Source organism: Sebastes fasciatus, chromosome 20, assembly GCF_043250625.1.
Source record: "Sebastes fasciatus isolate fSebFas1 chromosome 20, fSebFas1.pri, whole genome shotgun sequence".
Classification (NCBI taxonomy): domain Eukaryota; kingdom Metazoa; phylum Chordata; class Actinopteri; order Perciformes; family Sebastidae; genus Sebastes; species Sebastes fasciatus.
In genome coordinates this window covers 15,038,934-15,063,131 of record NC_133814.1, presented here as the reverse complement: position 1 = coordinate 15,063,131, position 24,198 = coordinate 15,038,934, and the positions used below count along the sequence as shown (strand labels likewise).

The 24,198-nt window shown below is 40.5% G+C and overlaps 1 protein-coding gene across 1 annotated transcript in view; it reads right to left on the bottom strand.

Annotated features, from left to right (window-relative positions):
* The window catches only part of LOC141758408 (protocadherin-15-like), a 210,314-nt gene that overhangs the window by 21,506 nt on the left and 164,610 nt on the right, over nt 1-24,198 (bottom strand). The window contains exons 30-34 of the mRNA XM_074619772.1: nt 19,397-19,627; nt 18,015-18,103; nt 16,309-16,485; nt 15,734-15,952; nt 11,158-11,268 (exon numbers count right to left, since the gene is read on the bottom strand). Of these exons, the coding sequence (XP_074475873.1) occupies nt 11,158-11,268; nt 15,734-15,952; nt 16,309-16,485; nt 18,015-18,103; nt 19,397-19,627 (827 nt within the window). The remainder of the gene's footprint in view (nt 1-11,157; nt 11,269-15,733; nt 15,953-16,308; nt 16,486-18,014; nt 18,104-19,396; nt 19,628-24,198) is intronic.

Sequence of the window (24,198 nt, the reverse complement as noted above, 5' to 3'; positions counted from 1 at the left end):
TGTGTGACCTTCATTAAACGCAGTATCTCATATCTGAGGTGAGTGGAACATAGTATTTCCTCATTAATATGCTACAGATGTAGGAGGCTGTGTACATAACTACCTCTGCATACTTTTCTGGCACAATTTCATCAAGAGAAAAACAACTGCACAGACGCCAGCATTGTCAGTCAGTGGATGCTCCACTTTGCACATGCCTAAAGCACTGCTGCTTCACTTCTGCTCCTCCCTGAGGACAAATGTAAATGATCGGGGTTTCTATCATGGTTACTGTACCACTAGTGCTAATGTCAACGTGACACAAGACTGGGGACTATTTAGTACTCACTAATACAGTAGCTACCAGTATACGTTAATATGAGGGGCAATTTCTAAATGGTTACCAAAGTGATTTAAATTTTTGTTAAATAAAAATTGATAGTCTTCGTCAGCACCACATATTTTATTGAGAAAAATGTGTCATGTTGATAGCCTTTTGTATTTTTCATATTCATTATTTCCCAAAGCACAATGATTTTAATGAAGTAAATCTTGGGTAAAAGAAGCAACACAACCCTATAGAAAAAAAATCATAAAAATGTAGCACATATTGTGAATAAAAATATCACTCTAGACATTTTTTTCTACTGTATCTATGCACCTACCTAAAACATGAATATAAACTACCAACTAAATGAGTATGTGACAGAAAGAAAGTGGAACGGACACAAAAAGACAAAAGATAGCAGCCACTTAAAGAATGTTTTCACCATGTCTGTGTTTGCAATTTAGAGTTGGTTTTTAACACATTGATGTCCTTAAAGGTGGAGTCAGCGATTCCACCTTTAAGGACATGATATTTGATCTCAACACACACACAAATACTGGATATACCGGCCCTCTCGCGCCCACTACCTTTCTCTTTATACATCCATGGCCTTACCCCTGTTCTGGAAGGAATAGTGTTGTGTGGCTCGGTCAAAGCCACTTTGTTTGTTTCCCATTTACAGAGCCAGGGCTGTGTATGAACACCGGATTGTTTTTCAGCGCACACAGAGAACGGACAGCTAGCGGACCGAGAGAGGAGGTATTCACTGAATTTGACAAAAAGTGTATTGGATTAGAATCATTGACTTCACCTTTAAGTATTGACATGAAAAGATCAACCCAGTCTCTTACAAATTGTGTTTATATAAAACTAATTTGCAACAGCAAATATGTTTTGAAGGAAGTGTAACGATGGCAGGATGACATTTCCTATCAACATACTGAGGAAATGTTAATTAGTGTATCTACCAACATAAGTCACAAGAGTGAACTGAGAGTATCAGTAAAATGTTTACCGACAACTTGTTTAATTTGTTTTCTGCCAAAACATCCAGTCTTGCATTACGATATTTGCTCGTAGTGACTACTGAATTATTAAACTGTTTCCTGGTTTTAGGCTCGGTTGGTTTAAGGTTAGAGAAAGATCATGGTTCAAAACAGAAAAAGTCCACAGTGACTTGAATCTTGAAACAAAATGTGATTATCAACATTTAACCAAAACCAAGATCTCTCTCCAAACTCAACCAGAATGCTTTTGTTGCCTAAACTTACTCTTACAACACTTCCTTTATTTGACAGTATAATGCAGTACTATACTTCAAATCTAAAATCATGTATTTGTTAGTGACAAAAACAGAATAATATAATATTCTATAAAAATATAACATTGTGAAGGGAGCCATTCTGCATTATTAGTACTTTTACTTTTGATACTTTGAGTACGTTTTGCTGATCATACTTAAATAACATTTTGAAAGTGTGACTTTTACGTGTAATGGAGCATTTTTAGACTGCGGTATTTATACTTTCACTTAAGTAAAATATCTGAATACTTCTTCCACCACTGTGTAGCACAATGCAATTGGAAATAACAATTTAGTAAAATATAAACGTGCATTCTAAGAGATAGTGTTGAGAAAGATACACGGATGTGCATTGAGTCGAATTAAACAAAGATGGAAAGATGTTTGCAGACAGGAACAGATAGGAACATGCAGATAGATTATGTACTTGTACACATAATCTGTGATATTACAGTGTTACAGCACTAGGTAACTACCCAAGAGTGAATATTGATGAAATGCAGAGTAAAACCAGGGTGTGACACTGATCATGTGGTTGTAGCCATGTAACAGCGATTACTATCCACGCTAAAAAAATACAAAGAATTCATGTCCAGCAAAGTTGGCAGGTTTAACATTATTCTCTTCTCCTCTGTTTCATTTCCCTTTTCACAGCCACTACATCTAGAATCAACTAGTTAAGACGTCCAGAGGGTGTGTGTGTTAAAGCCACCCCAAAAAGTGTAATTAGCTTCTCACAACAACAAGTGTGGCCCATCAACAATCATGTGTCTTTGATTGATTATAATTTGCAGTTGACAACAATGTCAATTACTTGGCGTGGATGTAAAGTGGTAATGAAAGCAGTCAAACTGAAAGTTAACCAGGAGACATGGTGCCACTTTTAATCACTTGATTTCACAGCTACCATCTGCAGCCATTTAAGCCAATTTTCCTCAGCGTTAATTAAAAAACAAGTCCTAGAAATGTTGTTTGTGGGGAAACTAAAATAATGGCAGTGGCAGATAATGAGTTAGCCCTCCAAAAACAGCTACTACTCGAGTTCCTCCTCGTAGTTCAGGTTCACTGAAATGGGGACACAAATTTAAAAATGGACTTGACCTGATTATCGTTTCCCCCTCGTCCTTCACTACTCCTTTAGTCAAAGAGAAACAGTAGAATACAGTAACTGGGAGTGGAAGCCCTTTCTAACTATTACATGACAGAATAGAGTGCTTCAGGAATGAGTCCTAAAACCCAGAGATGAGGTAGCAATTTAGCACTTCTGGTTGCCTCGTCTGGAAGTCAATGGGTTTTTAGTTGGAAGCCTGAAATAAGGTCTGTGGTTAACACAAGCTTTAGAGATTTTAACGTTTTGTTCTGCAACATAAAATACATCAGTAAATACCCCACTTGTGAATTTTAGAAAGTATCATAAACGTGTGTTTGCCACAGAGCTTATTTTCTGGACTAATCCAAAACCCAATGGAACAATCCCATTGGCTTTTTGTTGAGGGAACCAGGGCGATGTTAACATCCTGGTTGGCCTACAAAAATACGTCATCCCTGACCCACTCTATACATTAGGGCTATGCAGGATGTGACCTTTCTTGCTGTTTCAACCCCCCCCTTCTCTTTTCTTGTTCACAACAAGTACCATCACATTAAACATTTTTCTTCTACCCATAAAGTACATATTAGGCCAAGTTCTTTTTCTTTCCTTATGTGGAAAACAGGAAGTCATGTTGGAAGAGCACGGTAAAGAATCACCAATCATCACAGCATCCACTGAGCTATTTCGAGCATCAGTCCCCTGACAGCTCCGCGGCAACTACGCAACAATGTTAAGAAATCCCCCTCTGTGTGCTTTCCATATCATAAAGGCATCGGCTAGAGCATTGTAGACTGAGAGGGGAATCGTTTCTCGAGTTCTTCCACGATGGAGTTCATTTTTGGGTTGGGTTGAATCTTTGGAAGTGGAGGTGGAGGTGGAGGTTGAGGTGGAGGTGGAGGTGGAGGATCCTCTCCTCCTCCGCCCACTTCTTCTCTACCTCCGTCTCCTCCCTCCCCTCCTCCTCCTCCTCCTCCTGCTGCTACGGTTAGTAACGCATCCAAGCAGTCAAGAGAATCAAGAGAATCAATGGAGGCTCGGCTCTTCATGACCTTTTTGAGTGGGGCCTGTTTCTGATCTATCTGGCTGAACATGTTGGCCACCGACTTCTCGATGTCCGCAATGTTTTGGAATTTCTTTAAGATTCCTTTCAGCTCTTTTCGGGGAAAGTCGGGCTCCACAGCGAGGGGTGGCGGTGGCGGCGGCCGGAGGGACACGGGCCGCAGGGCTGGTATCTCCGAGAGTGCAGGTAGGACAAAGGGGGATGGACGCAAGAGCGAGGGCGTGAAAGGGGGAGGGAGAGGTGGAGGTGGGGGAGGTGGAGGAGGAGGAGGTGGAGGCGGAGGCGGGGGAGGTGGAGGAGGAGTCTGCTTTTCTATTTGGTTGGCGTGAGATGAAGCAGGAGGGAGAGGAGGAGGGGAGGAAGGGCGGTGCGGAGAAGGAGATGATGGAGGAAGAGGAGCAGATGTGGGAGGTGGAGGTGGAGGTGGTGGGGATGGAGGAGTTGGAGGTGGTGGTGGAGGAGTTGATGGAGGATCAGGGATAACCTCTAAATGGACCTCAAGTCTTTCTTCCCCACTCTGATTTCCTGTTAAATTTGCCCCGAAGCGCCGCAGCACAGGAGGTGTCGGCTTGTGACTCGGCGGAGGAGTCCCTCCATCACTTTGGGTGATGATGATACACGGGGGACCCTCTTTGACGACCTGAGCTGTTGTAGTATTGTGGGTGGGGGTGTACTTGTGATGCTGAGGAGACTCCGGGAAAATAGCAAGTATGATATCAGGCGACAAAGATCCTCGTGACTCTCTGTTTTGCCTTTGCCTCATTTCCTGGAGCGCCTGTTGCTCAAACTGTCTGGCTTGTTCTTTGACTGTCAACTTGGGTTCCAGACTCGGGCTTCCCATTAAGTCTGAATCCAGCCCACGGTCAAATCCTGAATCCAGACCGGCATCTTTACTGTCCTTGAATTCGGCCTTCAGAAGCTCTAGCTCCCACTGAACGGGATCCATCACCACTTGGCGTCTCAAAGCGTCGTACATGTCTCTCCGATGTAACCTTGAAGGGAGAGTCCAGCTGTGTCCACCCCCAGACCCCCATCCACTGTCGCTGCCACTGTACGCGCCGAATCCCACATCTCCTCCAGAGGAGCTGATCCTCAGCCAGGCGTCTCGAAGACCTTTCCTGGAAGGGGAGAAATTCCCAAGAAGGTCTCTTCTCCTCTGACTTCTTCCAAGAGTTGCTGGGCTACTCAAAGTCCCGTCCTCGTGGTAGATGGGGTTTTTGATAGTCAGGGGGTTTTCATCAGAGAGAAAAGTGATGTTGGACTCAGACTTGGGCAGCTTGTTGAGCACCCCTCCGTTAGCAACGCACTGACGATGAGCAGCGATCGCTCGCTCGGCAAAATCTGAGATCAGGCGTTGGCGATCGCCTTCATCCAAACTCCCACCACTCCCACCAACACCACTGTGGTTTGACCGACTGGTACATGCATGGAAGAACATCGAGAAGAAAAAGATGGAATGAAGGGAGAGATAATAAAGGATTACAGATATAACATGAGGGAGAGGAGGGTAACGTGAACTGGAAAGATTATAATATAAATCAAAGCTAAATTAAACGGAAGAGGGAGATAGGGACTGAGTGAAATTTAAATGAAGGAGCAGTAATGCACAGAATGGTTAAATAAAATGTTTTATAAAGGGATAGAGACAACAGAAGGATACATAAATAATGGTAGAGAGGCAGATAAAACAATAAAACGTCTGCTAGAGCTGTTTGATAAATGAAATGAAAAGAGACTTCACATTAAGAGATAAATGAGGACAGGGATGAGAGGAAATGGAAAAAAGGGATCTTAAAAGAGGTAACGGCATTTTTCTTTCTGTGCTGTTTTTACCAGAGGGGCGAGAGATGGAGCACTAAAAAATAGTCTTGAAACACAAAGGAAAAAGAATGCAAATAGATTTTATGTACGCTACAAAAGACGCTACTGCATCACGACTATAAACAATGCCAGATCTGTTGGGGCAAGGGTTAGACAACGGCGTGTCATGGAGTTCTGAGAGTTTGCAGATTTCCTTCCGACAAAAGACTGATTAAATCCTCCTCTCTGGTTGAAGGTGCGCTAATCTGTGAAATCTCTGGTGTTTTGTAGTTTATGACTGAAACTCTTGCAGACTCTTGGTACTTCATGACACATAGCGGGCTACTTCTATGCTGAGTCGACTTTACTTAAGTTCTAATTCATCACTGATCAGCCACAATCAACCTTCAATCAACACAACGCTGCTCTCTGATCTACCGAGGGATACAACTTACCCTGCGCATATACAACAAGAGTCACCACTGACGAGCACAGACACAAACACAAAACTGAGGCAAGCAAACTGTCACAGCGTAGTGTCAAACTAGTCACAGATGTGAAGCAATTTTCAGCATCCTACTCACTTTTGTCTGCCAGTCATGGATAAAAGGTGGAAGGATGAGAACAAGAGAAGATGGACAGATGGATGCATCAGTCGACATGAGGAACAGGAAAAGCAGAGTGATGAAATGACAACACAGAATGATGTTAAAAATGTTCAAAGTTGTGAAAGAAAAGAGTCGAAAAGATTCATACAGTATGCCTTATACAATGAAAACTATATACTTTTGGCCACAACGGGTAAAGACATCGTACATTAACACTCTGATATCAGTTGTTGAGAGAGTATTTCTCATTAATTTCTTAGTGCCACTGTGGTTGTCATTATGCTATAAGATTAAAAAAACATTGGTAAAAACCATTAGATATTAAGATACTACACTGAGTGTAGAAGTTAAAGCAAATCTGTAAAATCTGTAATTACAGAAACGTAATTGCAGAATGCAGTCCTTCCTGAACTGCAGCTTGTGCTGGTTTACAGGGCAGGCATAACAGACTGACTAAAATGCACACTTGAATGCACATTGTAGCGGGGCTCGATCAAGTTTTAATTCGGTATTGTTTATGATCGAGTGTGGTCGCATATACGCAGCGATTAGTTACTTTGACGCGGTCTGAATCTGCAGTGGGGGAGACGGACTCGTCGTACAGTCCGTTTTTGTTTCGTTACGCTAATCGACACATTTGAGTGATGCCGTCGTAAATGAAATGTTTGCGGTGTATCCACAGATATACGCAACTTCAGTCGAAGAATGTCGGCACGTAGTTTGACACAAACATTTTCAGTTGAGCTTAACCAACCTGGCTAACCAGGCTAAACTGACTGGCTTGCTACAGCTGATAAACAATAACTGGCGCGATGCCAAAACTTTACGGGTAAGACTCGATATTTGGGGATAACTTCAGTAAATGTTGCTATGAACAAATCAAATAGGAAGGCATATTATACATTATTATACATCTAGTTATTGCTAGATGTGTATAATTGCTACACGGCACATTCGATGACAATAACATGTGCTGTGTTGCTATATAACATGACTTTCACTTTCACTTTTAAAAAGCATGCTTCATTTAATGTGCTGCTAATAATACGTTAAAGAACACTTAATTTCTCATAGGTAATTGAAAACAGACATTAAAACCCAAGCCTGTCAAGAGAACAGCCAAAGGTAATTAAAAGAAAAATAATGCCTCCAAAAATCCGTCTACTGAGCAGTTTGATAATGGACTTTAATTATGAATGTGCAAACTTTTGCACTTTTCCAGGTTTTATACTCTTTAGGGATTATTTTGTGTCTACAAGATAGAGAACACACACACACACACACGCGCACATGCACGCACGCACACACACACACAGAAAAGACCCTCCCCACCACAATTAAACATGCTCTGCAGCTTATCAATAGAATTAATTATCGCCCAAGGTGGTCTTTATAAATTACGGGCTGCATTTATTTCAATTATCTCATATCCAAGTTCATTTCCGCACACATTTTTCAGAGGATCATTTGGGTTGGTTAGTCTCACACACACACTCACACACACGCACACACACACACGGAAATCCCTTGTTGTCATTTGGAGATAGTTGCTCCCATCTTGCATATGAATTGCTCTCATGTTAATAGGAGTGGGGAGGCATATCAAGGACAGACAGGGAACCGGTGATGCATGTAATGCTGATAAGAGTTCCTCTCAACTTCTTCTTAACGCTCCAGTAAGGGATTATAAATGAACTATCTGTGCATTGCCTTGAGTGAGCGAGTGCGTGTGTGGTTCAGATAAATAAAAAAAAAGTTAATACGGCGTCTGTACATACAGTCACTATTGGACTCTTGTTTAACCAAACTAACACATGTCAAACCAGCAGAAATTGGCAAGAGGATAAATTAAAGTAAATTTGCGAGAAGATGAAGAATAAAAATGGGGGAGCTGCAGTAAGTGGTGAAGAGAATACGACTAAATAAAAAAAGGAACTTTTTGAGGCAGCATAGAGTAGAGTCAGCACTTTCAGAAGTTGAGATTTGGGACAGAATTAACCCCGTAAAACTCTGGCGTGTCCGGCCGCTATTCTGTCTTTCAGAGGTTATTACAGGCTGAGTTTTAAAGCTAGAGTGAAGACACTGATATCATATGAAACTAGAAACCTGAAGGAATCCACTGGTACCAAACATGTCATGCTTGTCTGGAAGATCATTAAATAACGCTACAAAGTTACGCTAAATTTTGGAAAAACTGGCGTGGCGATTTTCAAAGGGGTCCCTTGATCTCTGACCTCAAGATATGTGAATGAAAATGGTTTCTATGGGTACCCAGGAGTCTCCCCACGAGTTTACTTTATGATAATCACATGCAGTTTGTGGCAAAAAACAGCTTTTTGAATAAAGTACATATGTGGTATTTTTGCCTATTCTAAAATGGTGTATTTGAGTCTTTCTGCATACTTGACCTCATAGTATATAATGACCTGTTGTGACCTCTAGGATAATCACAGCCTCATGGGACTTTACATTCACAAACTACAAACCTAGGGCATTCAGAGAATGGATGGTTTTCTTAGGTATGTTGGCAATAAGGGGGTTTCTGAGCAGTTTCCAGAACAGAAGTGCTCACTATTCAATCACTGAAAATCACAGCATGGCTTTTTCTACGGTGTTCCTCAAGGTCTTGGTGTCTTAATGTTGTATTTTGGAGGGATTATTGATCATCAACAACTTGACACACAGGGCTGAGCTACATCTCAAATTAATCTTCAGGTTTCCAGCTTTCAGATGATGTACACCACTTCTATGTGACATCTACTGTCTTTATCTAACTCTAAACATCCCCTGTCCCCTACCCCTACTCCTCTCAAAAACAGAGGGTGAAATGGAAAGGGGTTAATAAAAAGTAAAAGTAATTCCATCATAATCACAAAGCTTATTTATATTGCCTCAATTTGCTGGCTACGGTCCACGGCCTTATGATCGGGAACAGTAGAATTTCAAAACAAACACCTACACATACTTACAAAGCAAATATTCAATAAACTCAAATACTCATTCTTAGAGAAGATACATTTGGAGGACTTTTATATTTCCTGTTTTATTCAAAGCCAGCAATCGATGAACTTTTTGAAGTGAACTTGAGAGGCTGCACTCAAAGTCAATGTGCTTCTGTGGGCAGATTGTCGACCTTCACTTTATCTTTTCTATAGCGAGGACATTGACATTACAACAAGGAAACTGACAAGGAAAGAGCTGCATGCCGCTGAACTTTGCGACGATAAAATGGCAGGGTTTATCTGCGACTGTTGACGCGTTCAAAAAATCTGATCTTTATTTGGTGCTAGTTTGATGTAGGGTTAAAAGGCTCTACATAATGTCGGTTTCTTTAGCCACTGCAAAATGTGAAATGAAGGAAAGAAAATGTCCCCAGACCACAATAAAAGCCACATTCACAGCAGTCTAAAGCTGTTCTAAGAGACATTTTAGATAACTCCTTGCGAGGGCTCCAAGCTTAGGAGTGATTTGGGAAAGTTCAACAAAGCAACTCAAGTGTGATCAATCAACAAGTTTTATTTTCACGGAGCGGGTGTGTTTGAGTTGCCGTCACTGGTCAATGAAGAAAAACCTCAGTATGCTTAAATCAGACTTCAAAGACACTTCATGTATAATTCACTTAAAACTTTCAATATATAGTTTGAGCAATCTACATCTAGATGTTCAAGAAGAGCCTTCACAGGCTGAAACTAACTGCCATTTTGAGTGAGCACAGTCGTCTTATCATTTATCAGTTTGACATGAAACTGGCTCAAAACTTTCACCAATTAGTTTAATTGCTGGCTTTTTCTGGCAGGCCTTTAAATATGGTTGTTGAACAAGTCTGTCCATGATGTAGATGTGTGCCAATCAGTGACCCAGAGAACACCAACAGTTCACTTTCCCCATTAAAGCTGTTTTGTTTCCTCACAAGGTGAACACGTTCACAAGTAATGAAATAAATTGAATCACTACTGTATATAAGGATATATAAAGGCTGTTTGATTTGGCTGTGCAACTTTTCACAGTTGCATTTTGTTTTTGCACTACAAACATCTTCATGTTGTGATCACTTATTACTAGGGGTGTAAATCACAAGTTTCAAAATTTCAAAATAAAGGCGTTTATTTAAAGATGACAATAAATATTGATGTTTTCACTTTGCATAGATGATATTGGATCATTAATCATTGAATCGAATTATCGCTCCAGATCGATGTATCATTACCTCCCTATTCATTACTTATATGGATTTATGTTGTTTTGTATTTTCATTTCCTTATTGATCTCAGTATTCATTAATGATAATATTTTGTGATATGTGGTATCTGTAGAAATTCCTACTGTTTGTATGTGGATGTTGGCAACTACCAAGTATCATTTGAACTGCATTTCCCAAGTGTGTTACACGACATAGCACAGATGTCATACTGTAGATATCAAAAGCTTGTTTTTTTCAATAAGTATTCAAACTGCATTAGACCTGAGAGTGTTGTTTATGTCTTCCTGGTCCTCTTGCACCTCAACATTTGGTTGTGAGTGTGGTCAATGGTCCCAATTTGTACAATATCTGTCACATTTTCTGACAATAATTACCTAAACTCTACTTTAGTGTGAAGAAGCTGTCATGAAACTGAAACACAACTGAAATGTCTTCTTAGTTCATGTTATCATCCCTATTGTTAATCCTTATTTTCCCTTTAATCCCAGTTACTTAGTGTTATTTTTCAGCAGTATCTTCTCAATTTTAGTCCATGAAAGAGATGAAATTGAAAAATATGAATGTGAATAATAGCTCTGGTCTGTAGGGAATCAAAGTATATTTGCAGAAGCATTTCCCATAATGATAGTTAAAATGTAAGGAGGTGTACTATTGTGGGACTGTCTGCATGTGTTAATACCACAAAATGAAAAGGCACACTGCTAAAGTCTGAAGTTTACCAGCCATAGAAATGTGAGCTAATACAACATGCTTTGGCTCTTTTGCCACTTTCACACTTCACTTACATGGCGTTGTCACCCAGCTCTTCATACAGGTTGTTGGCGGTTCCTCCCCCTGGTTTGCCCGTTGGCATTGCCATCTGGATAAGGGCTGTTTTGGCACACTCTGCCTGGCGCCTGGACCCAGCGGAGAGGAAGCACAGAGTTAGTTTATCTAAAGTTAGAGTAAAATCCCGACCTTAGGAAGAGTAGTGATGTGGACATAATCAGGGTAAGGTGGTTACGACTCTGGTTCATCCATCCCTATCTCTGTCCTCATGTCAACTACTCATTTATTTGTGTATGATTTAACATTTTGTAATATCTGAACAACTATTGGATGAATTACAATGAAATTTTGTACCGCCACTGATGCTTCCCAGAGGATGGAGCCTACTGACTTTGGTGATCCCCTGACATTTTCTCTAGCACCACAATGAGGTTGACATTTTTGTTTTTCAGTGAAATGCCTCAACAGGTGCTGGATGGATTAACATGACATTTTGTAAACATTCTTGCTCCGCTCAGGATGAACTGATGAAGTTTTCCTCTAGGGCCGTCGTCAGGTCAAATGATTTCAGTTTATCCCATAATTTGGTTTGTTACCTAAGAAACTAATGACATTCCCATCAGTCCCAGTTGTACTTTGTGTTTATTTCTAATTGGCAAATGTTAGCATGCTGAAACGCTAAAATAAGACTGTAAACATGGTAAACATTATACCTGCTAAACACCAGCATGTTAGCATTGTCATTGTGAGCATGTTTCTCGCATTGTACAGCCTCACAGAGCTTTTAGTATTGCTGTAGACTTTTAGGCCTTTACACACCGGGGGGTGTGCCAAATAAACACCATGAAAAATGCAAAATACTCGCCTGCGAATATCATATGTCTAGGGCTTTTATTGTGAAAGGATAGAACAGAAGGAGTAGGTCTGGTCTGTGCTGCCTTTGTCAATGTTGAAAGGAGTAATAAAGTTTGCCGTCCTGGGTCGGACTACGGAGCCTCTGTGTTATTGTTTCATAAATATAGGCGATACTCAACCCTCTCCGCATAACGTGATTGGTTGATGCCTTTATTCGCAGTGCGAAAGCTCAGCAAATCGACCTTGTTCCTAAAAAAAAATGGCTTTGCTTTATCGCCACGTAAAATTCCCATTCTGCATGAAAGTATTCATGACAAGATCAACAGTTTGAAAAATAAATTGATGTGCAAATTAATCGCATGAAAAAAAACACCCCTGGTGTGTAAAGGCTTTTAAGTCAGTGGTATCCCGAGTATTTGTATCTTGACTTGGAACACTGTATATATAAAATTATGAGTCATGGTCCATTCTTTATTATGCATCCCTACATGACAGACTTTGTACCACACACAGTATGCTGAACAGTGTCGATTGTGGCCAAAAGTAGAAATTGCAAGATAATGGCACACTGATATTCCCTAGTTGCTTTCATTATCTTTATAAAGGACCTGACAGTGCTGATGGAATGGAACAACAGGCTGGAAACAACAAACATATACAGTATTTCCTGGTACAACATGCTCACTTCCTGTTTTATTCATGTATGTCCCGAACCGTTCAAATGTTGTGTTGATGATCTGTGACATGCGTAACCAACTGGCATTGCTATCCTTGTCCAGTCAACATGATCGTGACCTGGACTCATGACCACAGACATATTAGGCTTGTCACAGTAGTCGGTGTTCGGGCACACATTGATTAAATTGCTAAACCACTGCCCCCACCAATGTTTTGCTTTTTTCATAGAAATAAACCCACTTAGTTCATTTTCACGTATCAGCGCCGTGTTATTGACACTTATCAGGACCACGAACGCTACAAACTCAAAGTGAAAGTGTCTGCTCAGTACAGCAGGAGTCACATTTCACACACACAGGACGAGCTTATTTGCCTATTTGGCCATATTCTGGATTTATACCCAATGCTATTAGGTGCAGGACAGAGCGGTCACAGCCGGTGTGCACAACGCAGCGGGACTGGGTGGAAGCCTGCGGCCCCGCAGCGAAAGCTCGACCGGAGAGGCCAGACACACAGCCATCCAACGTTAAAGATCAAAGTAAGCGCTCTACATACATTGAGTGTCATCTTTTCTTGTGAAATGTCCGGTGTAATCTGTAACACCGGTTCAATTCAATTCAATTCAATTTATTTTTATACAGTGTCAAATCATAACAGAAGTTATCTCGAGACACTTTTCATACAGAGCAGGTGTAGACCGTACTCTATACCGGTGTTGTCACAAGTTTATTAAGTGGTGGGAAGATTCCCTCGCTGTGACATCCTTAAGACATAATCTAATAAAAGCATCAGTCTTTGACTTTTACTGATTTCATGTTTTTTTAGGATTCATTTGTTTGATTGTCTGCTGTCCTTTCTGTCCCATCGCCCTTCCCGATCTCATCCATTTCATTGAACAATGAAAGTCAACACATTAATCACAATGAGATGTGTTTTAAGACAGCCAATGACGTTAATATTTGAGCACGGGAATATGAAAGCAGTACTTACTCCTTGAATCTGGTGGCGATAGATGCAGCAGATGAGAGAAAGAGAAAGAGAGAGAAAGATTAGTTGTTATTAGAACCATAAATCACACAGTACCTCTTGTTAGCCAGGTTTACTTATTGTAATTTACAACTCAGTTGGACAATTGATCTTCATTACAGTCATTTAGCACCAGAGACTACTGATTATTACGCTGATGATTGCTACTCTGTTTTTCTTTATTCAAATCTCCTCTCCTCCTCAGTATGTTGTTATTTGTCTCTCTTTCCCAGCAGGATGAGAAGCGCTCTCCAAAATGCAGTGATCCAGTTTATGTGTGTGTGCGCTTGTTTATGTCTGTTTGGGAGACGGTTAAAATTAATAGACTTTCACGCTGGTTAGCTAAACAAACTATTAGAATTGGCACAGTGGGACAGGCTGCCATGCTGAATCATCTGGGGAGGTGACTGGCCCAGGTGATAAAATGATAAATAGCGCCAGAGGACGTCCTGCGGGAGCGACTGTCAGCTTTGTCTATTTTTCTGACTGTCTCTTAAAATAAATTCATACGTTTTGTAAATGACTTGTTATCTTTGTAAGCATTCCTATTTAAAGTCCAATCCTCCGACATGTTTTGAAGACCTAAATGTATACATTATAAGCGCCAAAATGACCCAGAAATATGTTGGAATGCAATAGATTTAATAGCTGCCTATGGGGTTCACACTATGATCCACCTAACAAGACATGCAGGAGAAGTGAACATGGACATGGAGCATAAAAAAAAAGAAAAAGGAGAAGGTTGGGTATTGACGGGCGGCTGATATTTGGTAAAGTCTGACACATTTGTTAGTCTGTCTCTCAATACATCTCAACCTCCCTAACCTTTCAGTGGCAAGAAGCTGAAAGCTCATTCCTTGTGAGGACAGGAAATCTTTAGAAAGTCATATCCTGAAACAGTTGGACACTGTTGTTTTTAGTAAATGTTACTCAAACAGGAGTAACTACTGCATTTGTTTTTCAGCTGAGGATCAACACACATTTGGTAAACGAGTGAGTATTTATGACACCACAAAGAATATGTATGTAGGATTGATTTAAAATGCACTACAGTGTCCGTGTTCATTCATCAGTGCAAAGGTGTGGCTAAAGTACGGTGTTTTTACTAGCTTTTGGACAACAATGGACGTCTATGGCGCAGAGGAAAGATAGGTTGCGTTTGAAATTCCATACGAACATGCTATTTAGTACGCTAAAAGAGTATGTGAGATATTTTAGTATGTCCGAAACCTTAGTATGAAACCAATAGTGTGTGAATTGCATACTATTTCCGGTGAAATATTACAGTATGCAACACTGGGCACTACGGCGGCACAAATATCCCACAATGCAATGCGGTAGGGACGACAACGCTCATAACGGACGTTGACGGACAGCTCTGTAACATGAATAGCGCTTCAATTTAACTGTAAGTATAAGATTTCACTTTGATAGGCGTGATATATATTTTAAATTAATTTAGACTTTGATTGTCACAAACTGTCATTTTGGTCACCTGAGGTTGGCACGGGTTACCATGGTTACACATCTCCAACCGGCAAGGATGCTCTGAGGAAGTGACGACGTAAATTAGTGCTCAGTGCGTCCGAAAAGATGCATACTACTGTTTATTCACGTAAAAGTATGTGGAACGATAGTACACATATTGAGTATGTAGTGCATAGTGTGTGATTTTGAACGAAGCTCTAGACCTTTTCATTGCTATTCTGTTGCTAGGGCAACAGCTTTGGTCCAAGTTTACTTCCTGTCAGCTTCTGCATTAACAGGAAATACAAAGCGCCCTATTTCGAATTTAATGTTGTCAAGTTTGAAAAGGTTTCTATCAGACTTTGGATACACAAGCAATAATTGCTAGTGGGATCAGCTCACTGTTGGTTTTGGTCTTTTCATGACAAGTATTGAATATTGCATAACACAAGCCAATCAGAGGAACAGTAAGCTCCTACAGCCTCATTCAGTCCACGTTGTCCCAGATTAAAGCGCCACTTTTACTCCAAAACTGTAAAAAAAATACTACACATAATTCCTACTTACTGTTTGTAGGTGAAGATGATGATCAGTATGGCGGGGACACAGCAGATAATGATAATAACTGCCAGAGCCAACAGCGCCCCCTCTGTGATGCCTACAATATTCGCAGCTTTCTTCACGCTGGTCACCACTTCAGGGGTTCGGATCTCCAGGATCCGTCCGCCGGGAGGGAGGAAGGGCTGGAACTCTTTATTGATGTCCAAGAGTTTACCATCAAGAAACCTTGGTGTGAGAAACACAATGATGTAACTGACACCATGTATATTTGGCAAACTTTAATACTCAGTGCAGGTGATGCCAACATCAAACTTCTTTACCGCTCACCCTTAAAATAGCTCCCAGTCAAAGTGAAGACTGACAAAACTTAGCAAGAACTTTTTTTTCTTGATTGGCTAAGCTGTTTTCAACAAAAATACAGGGAAACTTGTGTGAATGGCAGCACTCCAAGAAATTAATTGAGGCCAGTTAAATTAGGAAATACTTAATTGGGATGTAATTTAGGTTAGGTCCTGTCGCGTTTTATGATATACAGATTTTGGAGAGCTGCCATTTCATGGATCTGTTGGCAAAGTTCTTACTTGTAGAGCTCCTGTCTAGCTACGGCTCTATTTGTCAGCGGGTCGATGGCATAAATCATGAGGTCCGACTTGGTGTAGTCTTCCTGCTCCATTCCATCGCCATGGCGATTGGGCCCGATGGTTTCCACGACAACTTTTGCTCCCGGGATCTGTTCCTGGACGTGGCGTTCCAAAATTCTGAGGATTAAAGAATAATGCATTTTGATTGACGGGATCACACTCGTTCAGGATACCGACATGGCTGACAGACACACACACAATAACGTAACTATGCAAAAATACACCTCTGTGGACACACACACCAAAGAGACAAACAAAACAACACACATGTTTTTTCATCTTGTCAGCTAGGCAGACTTGTGCTGTGAAATATTGATTTCTGTCCCCGCTGAAACACCTGCTCACAGGAGGAACTGTCCTACAGGTGTGTGCATGTGTGTGTGTGAGAGAGAGAGAGAGAGGTAGAAAGACGCAATGGTAAGTGCTTTAAAACATCATTATCAAATGATGTGTTTGTGAGGCACACGAAAGCAGCAACCTGACTGAGCTGTGTACATGGCAGAACTATCATATCAAGTAATGAATAATGCAGTTTGTGTTTCGTATTAACACGCTGCCTTTCTTCAAATGAATAAAAATACATTTGGCAGACTGTGGAGCGAGATACTATTACTTGATTTAAGCAAATTCCTGAAAGCTGCATTGGAGCAAAGTCAGAGTATCTCCCATTTAAGCCGCCACTGCAGTGTTGATAAGGTCATTTTTTTCAGGGCTCGAGCCCCAAATGTTCTGAGCGTAGCAACAAGGAATATCTTAAATAGTGTGTGTTGGCTTCAAGAGACAGAGGACGGGGGAGGATTACAAAGGAGACTGGTGGAAAATTTCAAAAATCACCGTTGTGGAGATTTATCCTAATAAACATTCCTACAAAAATATGTCCTCATATTCACACACGAGGATCTGGATGACTTTAAACCTCAATACCGACAAATATAGATAAACTACATCTGTAACCACAGCTTGGTCTGTTTTTTTCTTGCATTAACAAGGTGTATTGTGGTCTAGCTGTGGAGCCTGCTACAGTCCCAGTGCGGGTTCTAGTTCAACAAAGCACTCGGAGCTTCATTCTTACTAGGACACTTCATTATGGTAAAAACACTATTTTTAAACACACAAGTTTTTATGCTCTTTATCAAGTCTTGTTGATTTCCCCATGGTAGCAATTACAGCTTCACTCCTTCCTATGGAGACACACCATAACTGAATCAATATAGAGGAGCCACTGAATTTTAATACACCCACTCTAATACAAAACTGTGACTTTTGAACTGTTACTGACTTTTCCGACTTGCAGTGACAGCGTACATATGGACAGAAAGATGTATTTTTCAACTATTCATATCAGTATTCTATGAAGTTACTTATTCAGATGTATTATAATATATGAAGAGACTATTTTCTTCCAAGATGAGTGGGCAACTGTCCATCAAAGTCTAAAGCTTTATGTAAGCAGGGGGCTCAGTGGTTCAACAGAGAAGCTGTCCATCAACATCTATTTGCAGAGTTGACGGCACTTGTTGAACTGAAATGTTGTCAACATTTCTAAGTTTGATTCTCATCACTCAGTGATTCACACAGTACAGCCAGCTTGATGCTATGGATGATTTCCTAGTATATTATATAAAAAACAGTATAATGTACATTACTTGAGCAGCTTGTCTTTGTTTTTCTCCACGTAAGTCGGGGGGACATTTGACACGACCACCTGCATGTCCAGCTGGTTCACGACTGACACCTACACAACAGAAGGCAAAGGAGAAAAAATAGATAAATAATAAACCTTATTTTCTATAGAACTTTTCTTAATGTTACAAAGTGCTTCACGACAAGGAACAAATACAATAAAACAATATTAATAAAATACAATATAGATAAATAAATTGCAATGAAATAAAATCCACACATAAACTAATTTCTGCATTGAGCTTAAAACAGCATGTTCAGCCGTAAATTATTTCGCTAAACCTTATCAAATGGAACCTCTGCCAGTGAAATAAAAGCTTGCATTGGGAAAAAACTAAATGTTTCCAATCCAACAATGCTTCAAGCTTGGGACAATTTGAATTTGTTTTCACATTTTTATCTGCTTCAAGGACATTCTGGGAGCCACATGAATCTCATTGCAATTAAATGAAATCATGTCATTACCAACGATAAGGAGGTAATGTTTTCGGTTCGGTTTGTTTGTCTATTTGTCAGCAGGATAACGGAAAAATTACTGGCCCGATTTTCATGGAACTTGGTTGAAGGGTGTAGCATGGGCCAAGGAATAACCCATTAAAGAGGACCTAATATGCTTTTGTGCTTTTTCCCTTTCCTTTAGTGTTTTATATAGTTTTTTTGTGCATGTAAAAGGTCTGCAAAGTTACAAATCCTGAAGTCCATGCCAAAGGGAGTTACTCTCCCCCGCAGAAACGCTGCTCCTGAACTGCCTGAAACACCTCGCTTGAAGTCCTGCCATTTCTTCTCTAATGTGGTGATGTCACCAAGTAGCACATTTGCATAATACCTGCCTAGCGGCTAGTTTGGAACGCCCTCAAACAAAGCTAGTTAGAGCGGAGCCGGAGCGGAGTCCAGAGAGTTTTGTTCTGCTGACCAATCACAACAAAATGGGCCAGCTGACCAATCAGAGCAGACTGAGCTTTTCGGGAGGGCGGGGCAGGAGCTCAAACGGAGCGTTTCAGACAGAGAGGGCAAAGAGGTGCTGCAGCAAAGCTGGTATGAGATAAATAAAGCATCTTTTGATCATTAAAGCGTGTAAACACGTTCTAGTAGAAACCCAAAATACAAGTATGACCCTGAAAAAAAGCATAATAGGTCCTCTTTAAATTTTGGATGGGATCAGAATCACGGGGCGGATACACAAATTATTTTTCACTTTCGTTAACATTGCGAGACGGTGGAGGTCTGCGCTCTCTGAGTGCCCTTGATTATAAAAAATGTATATTGAATTATATTAAATTGATAAAAATTGATTTATAAGTTATTATAAACCTGCCATCAATGTCAAAAATATAAATATACACACCACTATATCCGCCTTGCTGCTGTGTCCTTGACCATAGTTGTCCGTAGCGACCACCTCAAACTTAAAATACGACCGCCTCATGTTGCGGTACATGATCGCCGTCTTCACCACGCCGCTGTATGGTTCGATGATGAAGCCGTCTTTTCTATCTTTGGTGTCTTTACCAGCCGGAGGGGGAATGATCAGCCGGTACATCATAGAGCTGTAGTTACCAGTGTCTTTGTCCAGGGCCTGTAACATGAGATAAATAAGAATCACTACACAGTGTCATTATTCGAATCATCATCACGACACCAACACGATATCATTATAATCCCAATCACTGTTATAATGATCATCATCATCATCGACAAAAACACTGGGATCGAGTCATTGTTGTCATCATCAGAATAATCAATTCTATTCTATGTTGTGGGATGATTATTATAACGAATGAGCCCTCCGCCTCTTCATCGTTTGATTCCAGGTGTTTGAGCAGCTGATTAATATGCAGCGCTGCCATGTGTATTGATTAGTCTTGTGTTTGTCACTCACAAAAAAGGCCATATATTATCGTTGCTTTTTCTAGATTTGTTTTCTCATGCGTGGGGAAACATGCTGTTTGTTGGTGTTGTTTGATGCAGTACTCTGAATCAGCAGTAGGGGGGTAAAGTGGTGCCTTTGAGCTGTATGCAGGTCTATTCATACGTTCTGTCATTCTGGCTAACTATCAAGTCTCGCCTTCATTCACACTCACACACACGAACGTTTAAACCTCACATTCACGTCCAGACACACACACACACACACACACACACACTAAGACAGACATTGATTTATTGCCGGGTCTTTACAAGAAGAGCCGGGAGTATAGACTGCAGATTCAGCTCTGAGTCACCCGCCACATCAAAGGTAACGCTATGATAGCAAGAAACAACATTTTTATTCCCTTATGGCCAGGGAATAAGGACATGGAAGCAGGAGAAATAAAGGAAATAAGGAGGCATACATATAGAAAGATGAGGGAATAAGGGAGGACTGAGGGAAGAGTAGATGTATAAATCTATTTTTTGTGTTCCTACTTGCAGAGGTGGGTGAACGGCACAGTTAGGATATCTTTTCAGCAATACATCAGTAATATCAACCACCTGTTTAAACTGCAATAGCACAGGTGTGGAGTACAGACCTGATTATTTTCTATTGCACCTAGAAAGAGTATAGTTGTGTCCAAAATCCACATGCATACAAATTAGGGAAAAAATTACAAAATTAATATTTCTCGACGGTGGTGAAACAGCTCCAGGAAATAAATAAGGATTGGACTGTAATGTATGTGGATTTCTATGTATATTCACATACAATCACAAGTTTTTCTATTCTTTTTCAGCTGTATCTATATGGTTTATAGATAATTTCACAAAAATCCTTTATAAATCCAATCCAGTCATCTAGAAAACGCACGGTCTTCATGGGCTCACACATTAACTTTTTCGATGTTGAGCCAGTGTGTACATGAGAAATCCTGAATCCATATTGTTGAAGGTTTTAACTGTTGAAGCCCAAAAATAATATCTTAGATTTGGGAGTTTGAGCCCTCACTGTGATTCAGATAGCTGCAATGTTTTTCGTCTTATTCTTGTTCTCCTTCCTTGCCATATCAATTTTGCAATGAGCCTGTCCAATTTAAAACATGTAGATCACGGAATTTAAATGGGTAACATTTGAATTGGAAAGAGAAGCCTCTGCAGCACATTCATGAGTACACTCTCGAGTATTTCTCCCATTTCGAAAGGAAATCAACAAAGTGGAAGCCAAAATTAAAGCAACCACTCTGAGTCTCCTGCACACCTGAGACTCATTTAAAAGTATTTTTACAAGATGACTGAATCACTCTGTAAGTTCGGCAACGTTCAGACCGACAACAACCTTGTGTGAAAAAAATAGAGCCTCCTCATTAATGTCAATAAGAAACACTGTGAGGAACCAAGGCAGAGGCTCTGGCGAAAAATATGGAAAAGGGAAAAAAGTTGGGTCACCTTTTGCTGAAACGCAATATCATCTGGCCAGTTAGTTGGACATTTTAAAGTCCACGATAGGGGTGTAAGAAAATATCGAAAATTTAGAATATTGCAATATTATGATTTGTGATACTGTATTGATTCTCAAAAACACTCTATAGATTTTTAATTAATAGTTTACATGCAAAGATTAACTCAGTCAATAGAGATGCGCCCCCTCAGTGTATTTGCGCTCTCAAAGTTGTGCTATCATGCTGGATGTTACAGAGACTGTGATAAATGCAGATCCCACTGTGCTGATTGCATAACAAAGACACATGCAGTTTTTGCATGCAGTATAAATGTGTTATTTGTGCCTATTCTAAAATGGTGAATTTTAATATTTCTGCATACTGGGTTACCTAAACAGTCTTGGAATTACATAAATTGGGTATCACTGTAAAGCTGAGAGCTGAGTTAGGGCGGCTGTGGCTCAGAGGGTAGAGCAGATTGTCCACCAGATTGTCCACCAATCGGAAGGTCGGTGGTTCGATCCCTGGCTGCTCCGGGTCACATGTCGATGTGTCCTTGAGCAAGACACTTAACCCCAAATTGCTCCCGAATGCATAGCATCGGTGTGTGAATGAGTATTTAGATTAGATCCTGATTGGCAAAGTTGGCACCTTAGCAGCCTCTGCCATCAGCGTATGAATATGGGTGAATACTGACATGTAGTGTAGAGCGCTTTGAGTGGTCAGAAGACTAGAAAAGCGCTATATAAATGCAAGTCCATTTAGTCTATAGTAGCCATTTCATTGCAGTGAGACCATTAGAAACTTTACTTCACTGTATAAAATGACCTGTTGTGACCTCTAGGATAATCACAGCCTCATGAAACTTTATAGCCACAAGCTAGAGACCTAGAGCATTCAGAGAATGGAATGGCTTTCCTCGGTATGTTGATAACAAGGGGGTTACTGAGCAGTTTCCAGAACAGAGGTGCTCGCCATCCAATCACCGAAAAATGCAATTCTTGCAGAACGTTTTTGAAACCAAATCACAGCATGGCTTTTTCTATGTTGTTCCTCAAGGTCTTGGTGTCTTAATGTGGTATTTTGGACGGATTATTGATCATTTTAATCTATTCTCAATAGGAAGAAAAAGGTTAAATTTAGCACCAAATCCGTGTGACAAATGATATCAACCCAAAAATAGCTGCAACAATTGATGAAACATGATAGAGCAAGGGAATGGCCATCACAAACATGTTCTACAATTTTATACACTTTCACACGGGGTTAAACTGGACTTCCTGGATTACATTCTACCATATTTTAAACGTATGACTAAAAGGGAAGGTTGTAATTAGTAATTAAAAGGGGAAGGGGAAAGGCTGACAAAATGTGACAGATAGTTATTGAAGAACAAAAGAATCTTTGGAGGTGCAGAGTAGGTTTGCCAATGTGAGACTCATCTGCAATCCAATCAATATTTGTGTTCTGGCATCCTCTGAGGGACAAAAAAGACTGAACTCCCGCACGTACACTCTGAAGTCATGACAGCCCTGCGTGAAGCAATACACACAGATAACAAATATACACACTCACAAAAAAACTCATTAAGACAACGTGCGTGCTTCAGACAGATGTGATGGAATTAGTTTTACTTGAGTGAAAGCACTGAGATTGAAAATGCACATTTCCCTAACCTCTTGTCTCACTCACTCTTTCATCTGAATGTTAGCGAACGTGCCGCGAGCATCCCTGTCCATCTTCATAGACACTCCATCTATTCATCCACCCCATGAATCATGCAGGTCTACCTTCTTCTGCCCAGTCGCTTTGCTCGCAGCAGGATGCCAGTTATCTTTATCTAACCATCAATCCTCCCCTCTTCCTTCCTATCTCCACATCTATTCCGTCTCCCTGTGGTGATCGAACCAACGAGCAGGCTATTAGTTTTTCTTGTCAGTCTGTTCAAGTATTTAAAGAGGTCAGACGACTGTAGAGCAGGTTACTGTAAACCGGCTCCAGCCTTGACACTGAAAATCCATATGCAAAACCACCACCCCTTAGGTGTTTGCAGCAGAGGAATAATAGTGTGATGTACCAGATGTATGAGTGAGAAAAGCACATTTTCTACACTTTTGAAGTTCTGACTCTTTGTTGCATGCTCCCCCTTATTCTCTCATCTTCTCTGTCGCTCTCACTGTGTATGATCTAATGAAGCAGGCATATCTAAGAATGATCTTAAAAACTCTAATAAAATATTAAAGCACATACTTTTCTGCCAGAGACCCTGCCCGAGTCTCTTGTGGCATCCAGGCTCATTAAAACATATTGCTACTTCTCAGAGCTCTGTGACCCATTTTGGGTCCTTAAAGGCATTTTAATAATACGCGCGTCGCTTGAGTTGTTTACAGTGATATGAAATTCTCCCTTGTTAGGTAGAAAAGAAAGGGAAACAAAGAGATGTAGCAATTCACAGAGACAGAGAGGTAGATGTCGAGGGAGACAGACGGAGAATAATCTTACCGGTTAATCTTGTTACTTACCGGACTGAATATTATTTTCATTTTAAGTAAACAACACAAATACAAGCACACGGATCCACGCAGGCACTGTAAGCACCATCATACTGAGCTAAACTGAATTAAAGCTGGAAGCTGTCAAGACTACTTTTGTGTCCAAGTCATAATATTTTGAGTTTAACGGGAAAATTAGGGATATTATTCTAAGCAGGAACTGGTAACAGAAGCAGGGACAAGTAAAAATAACTTCTTAAAATACAAAGCAATCCATGCAACAATATTAAAAACTGAAGTCT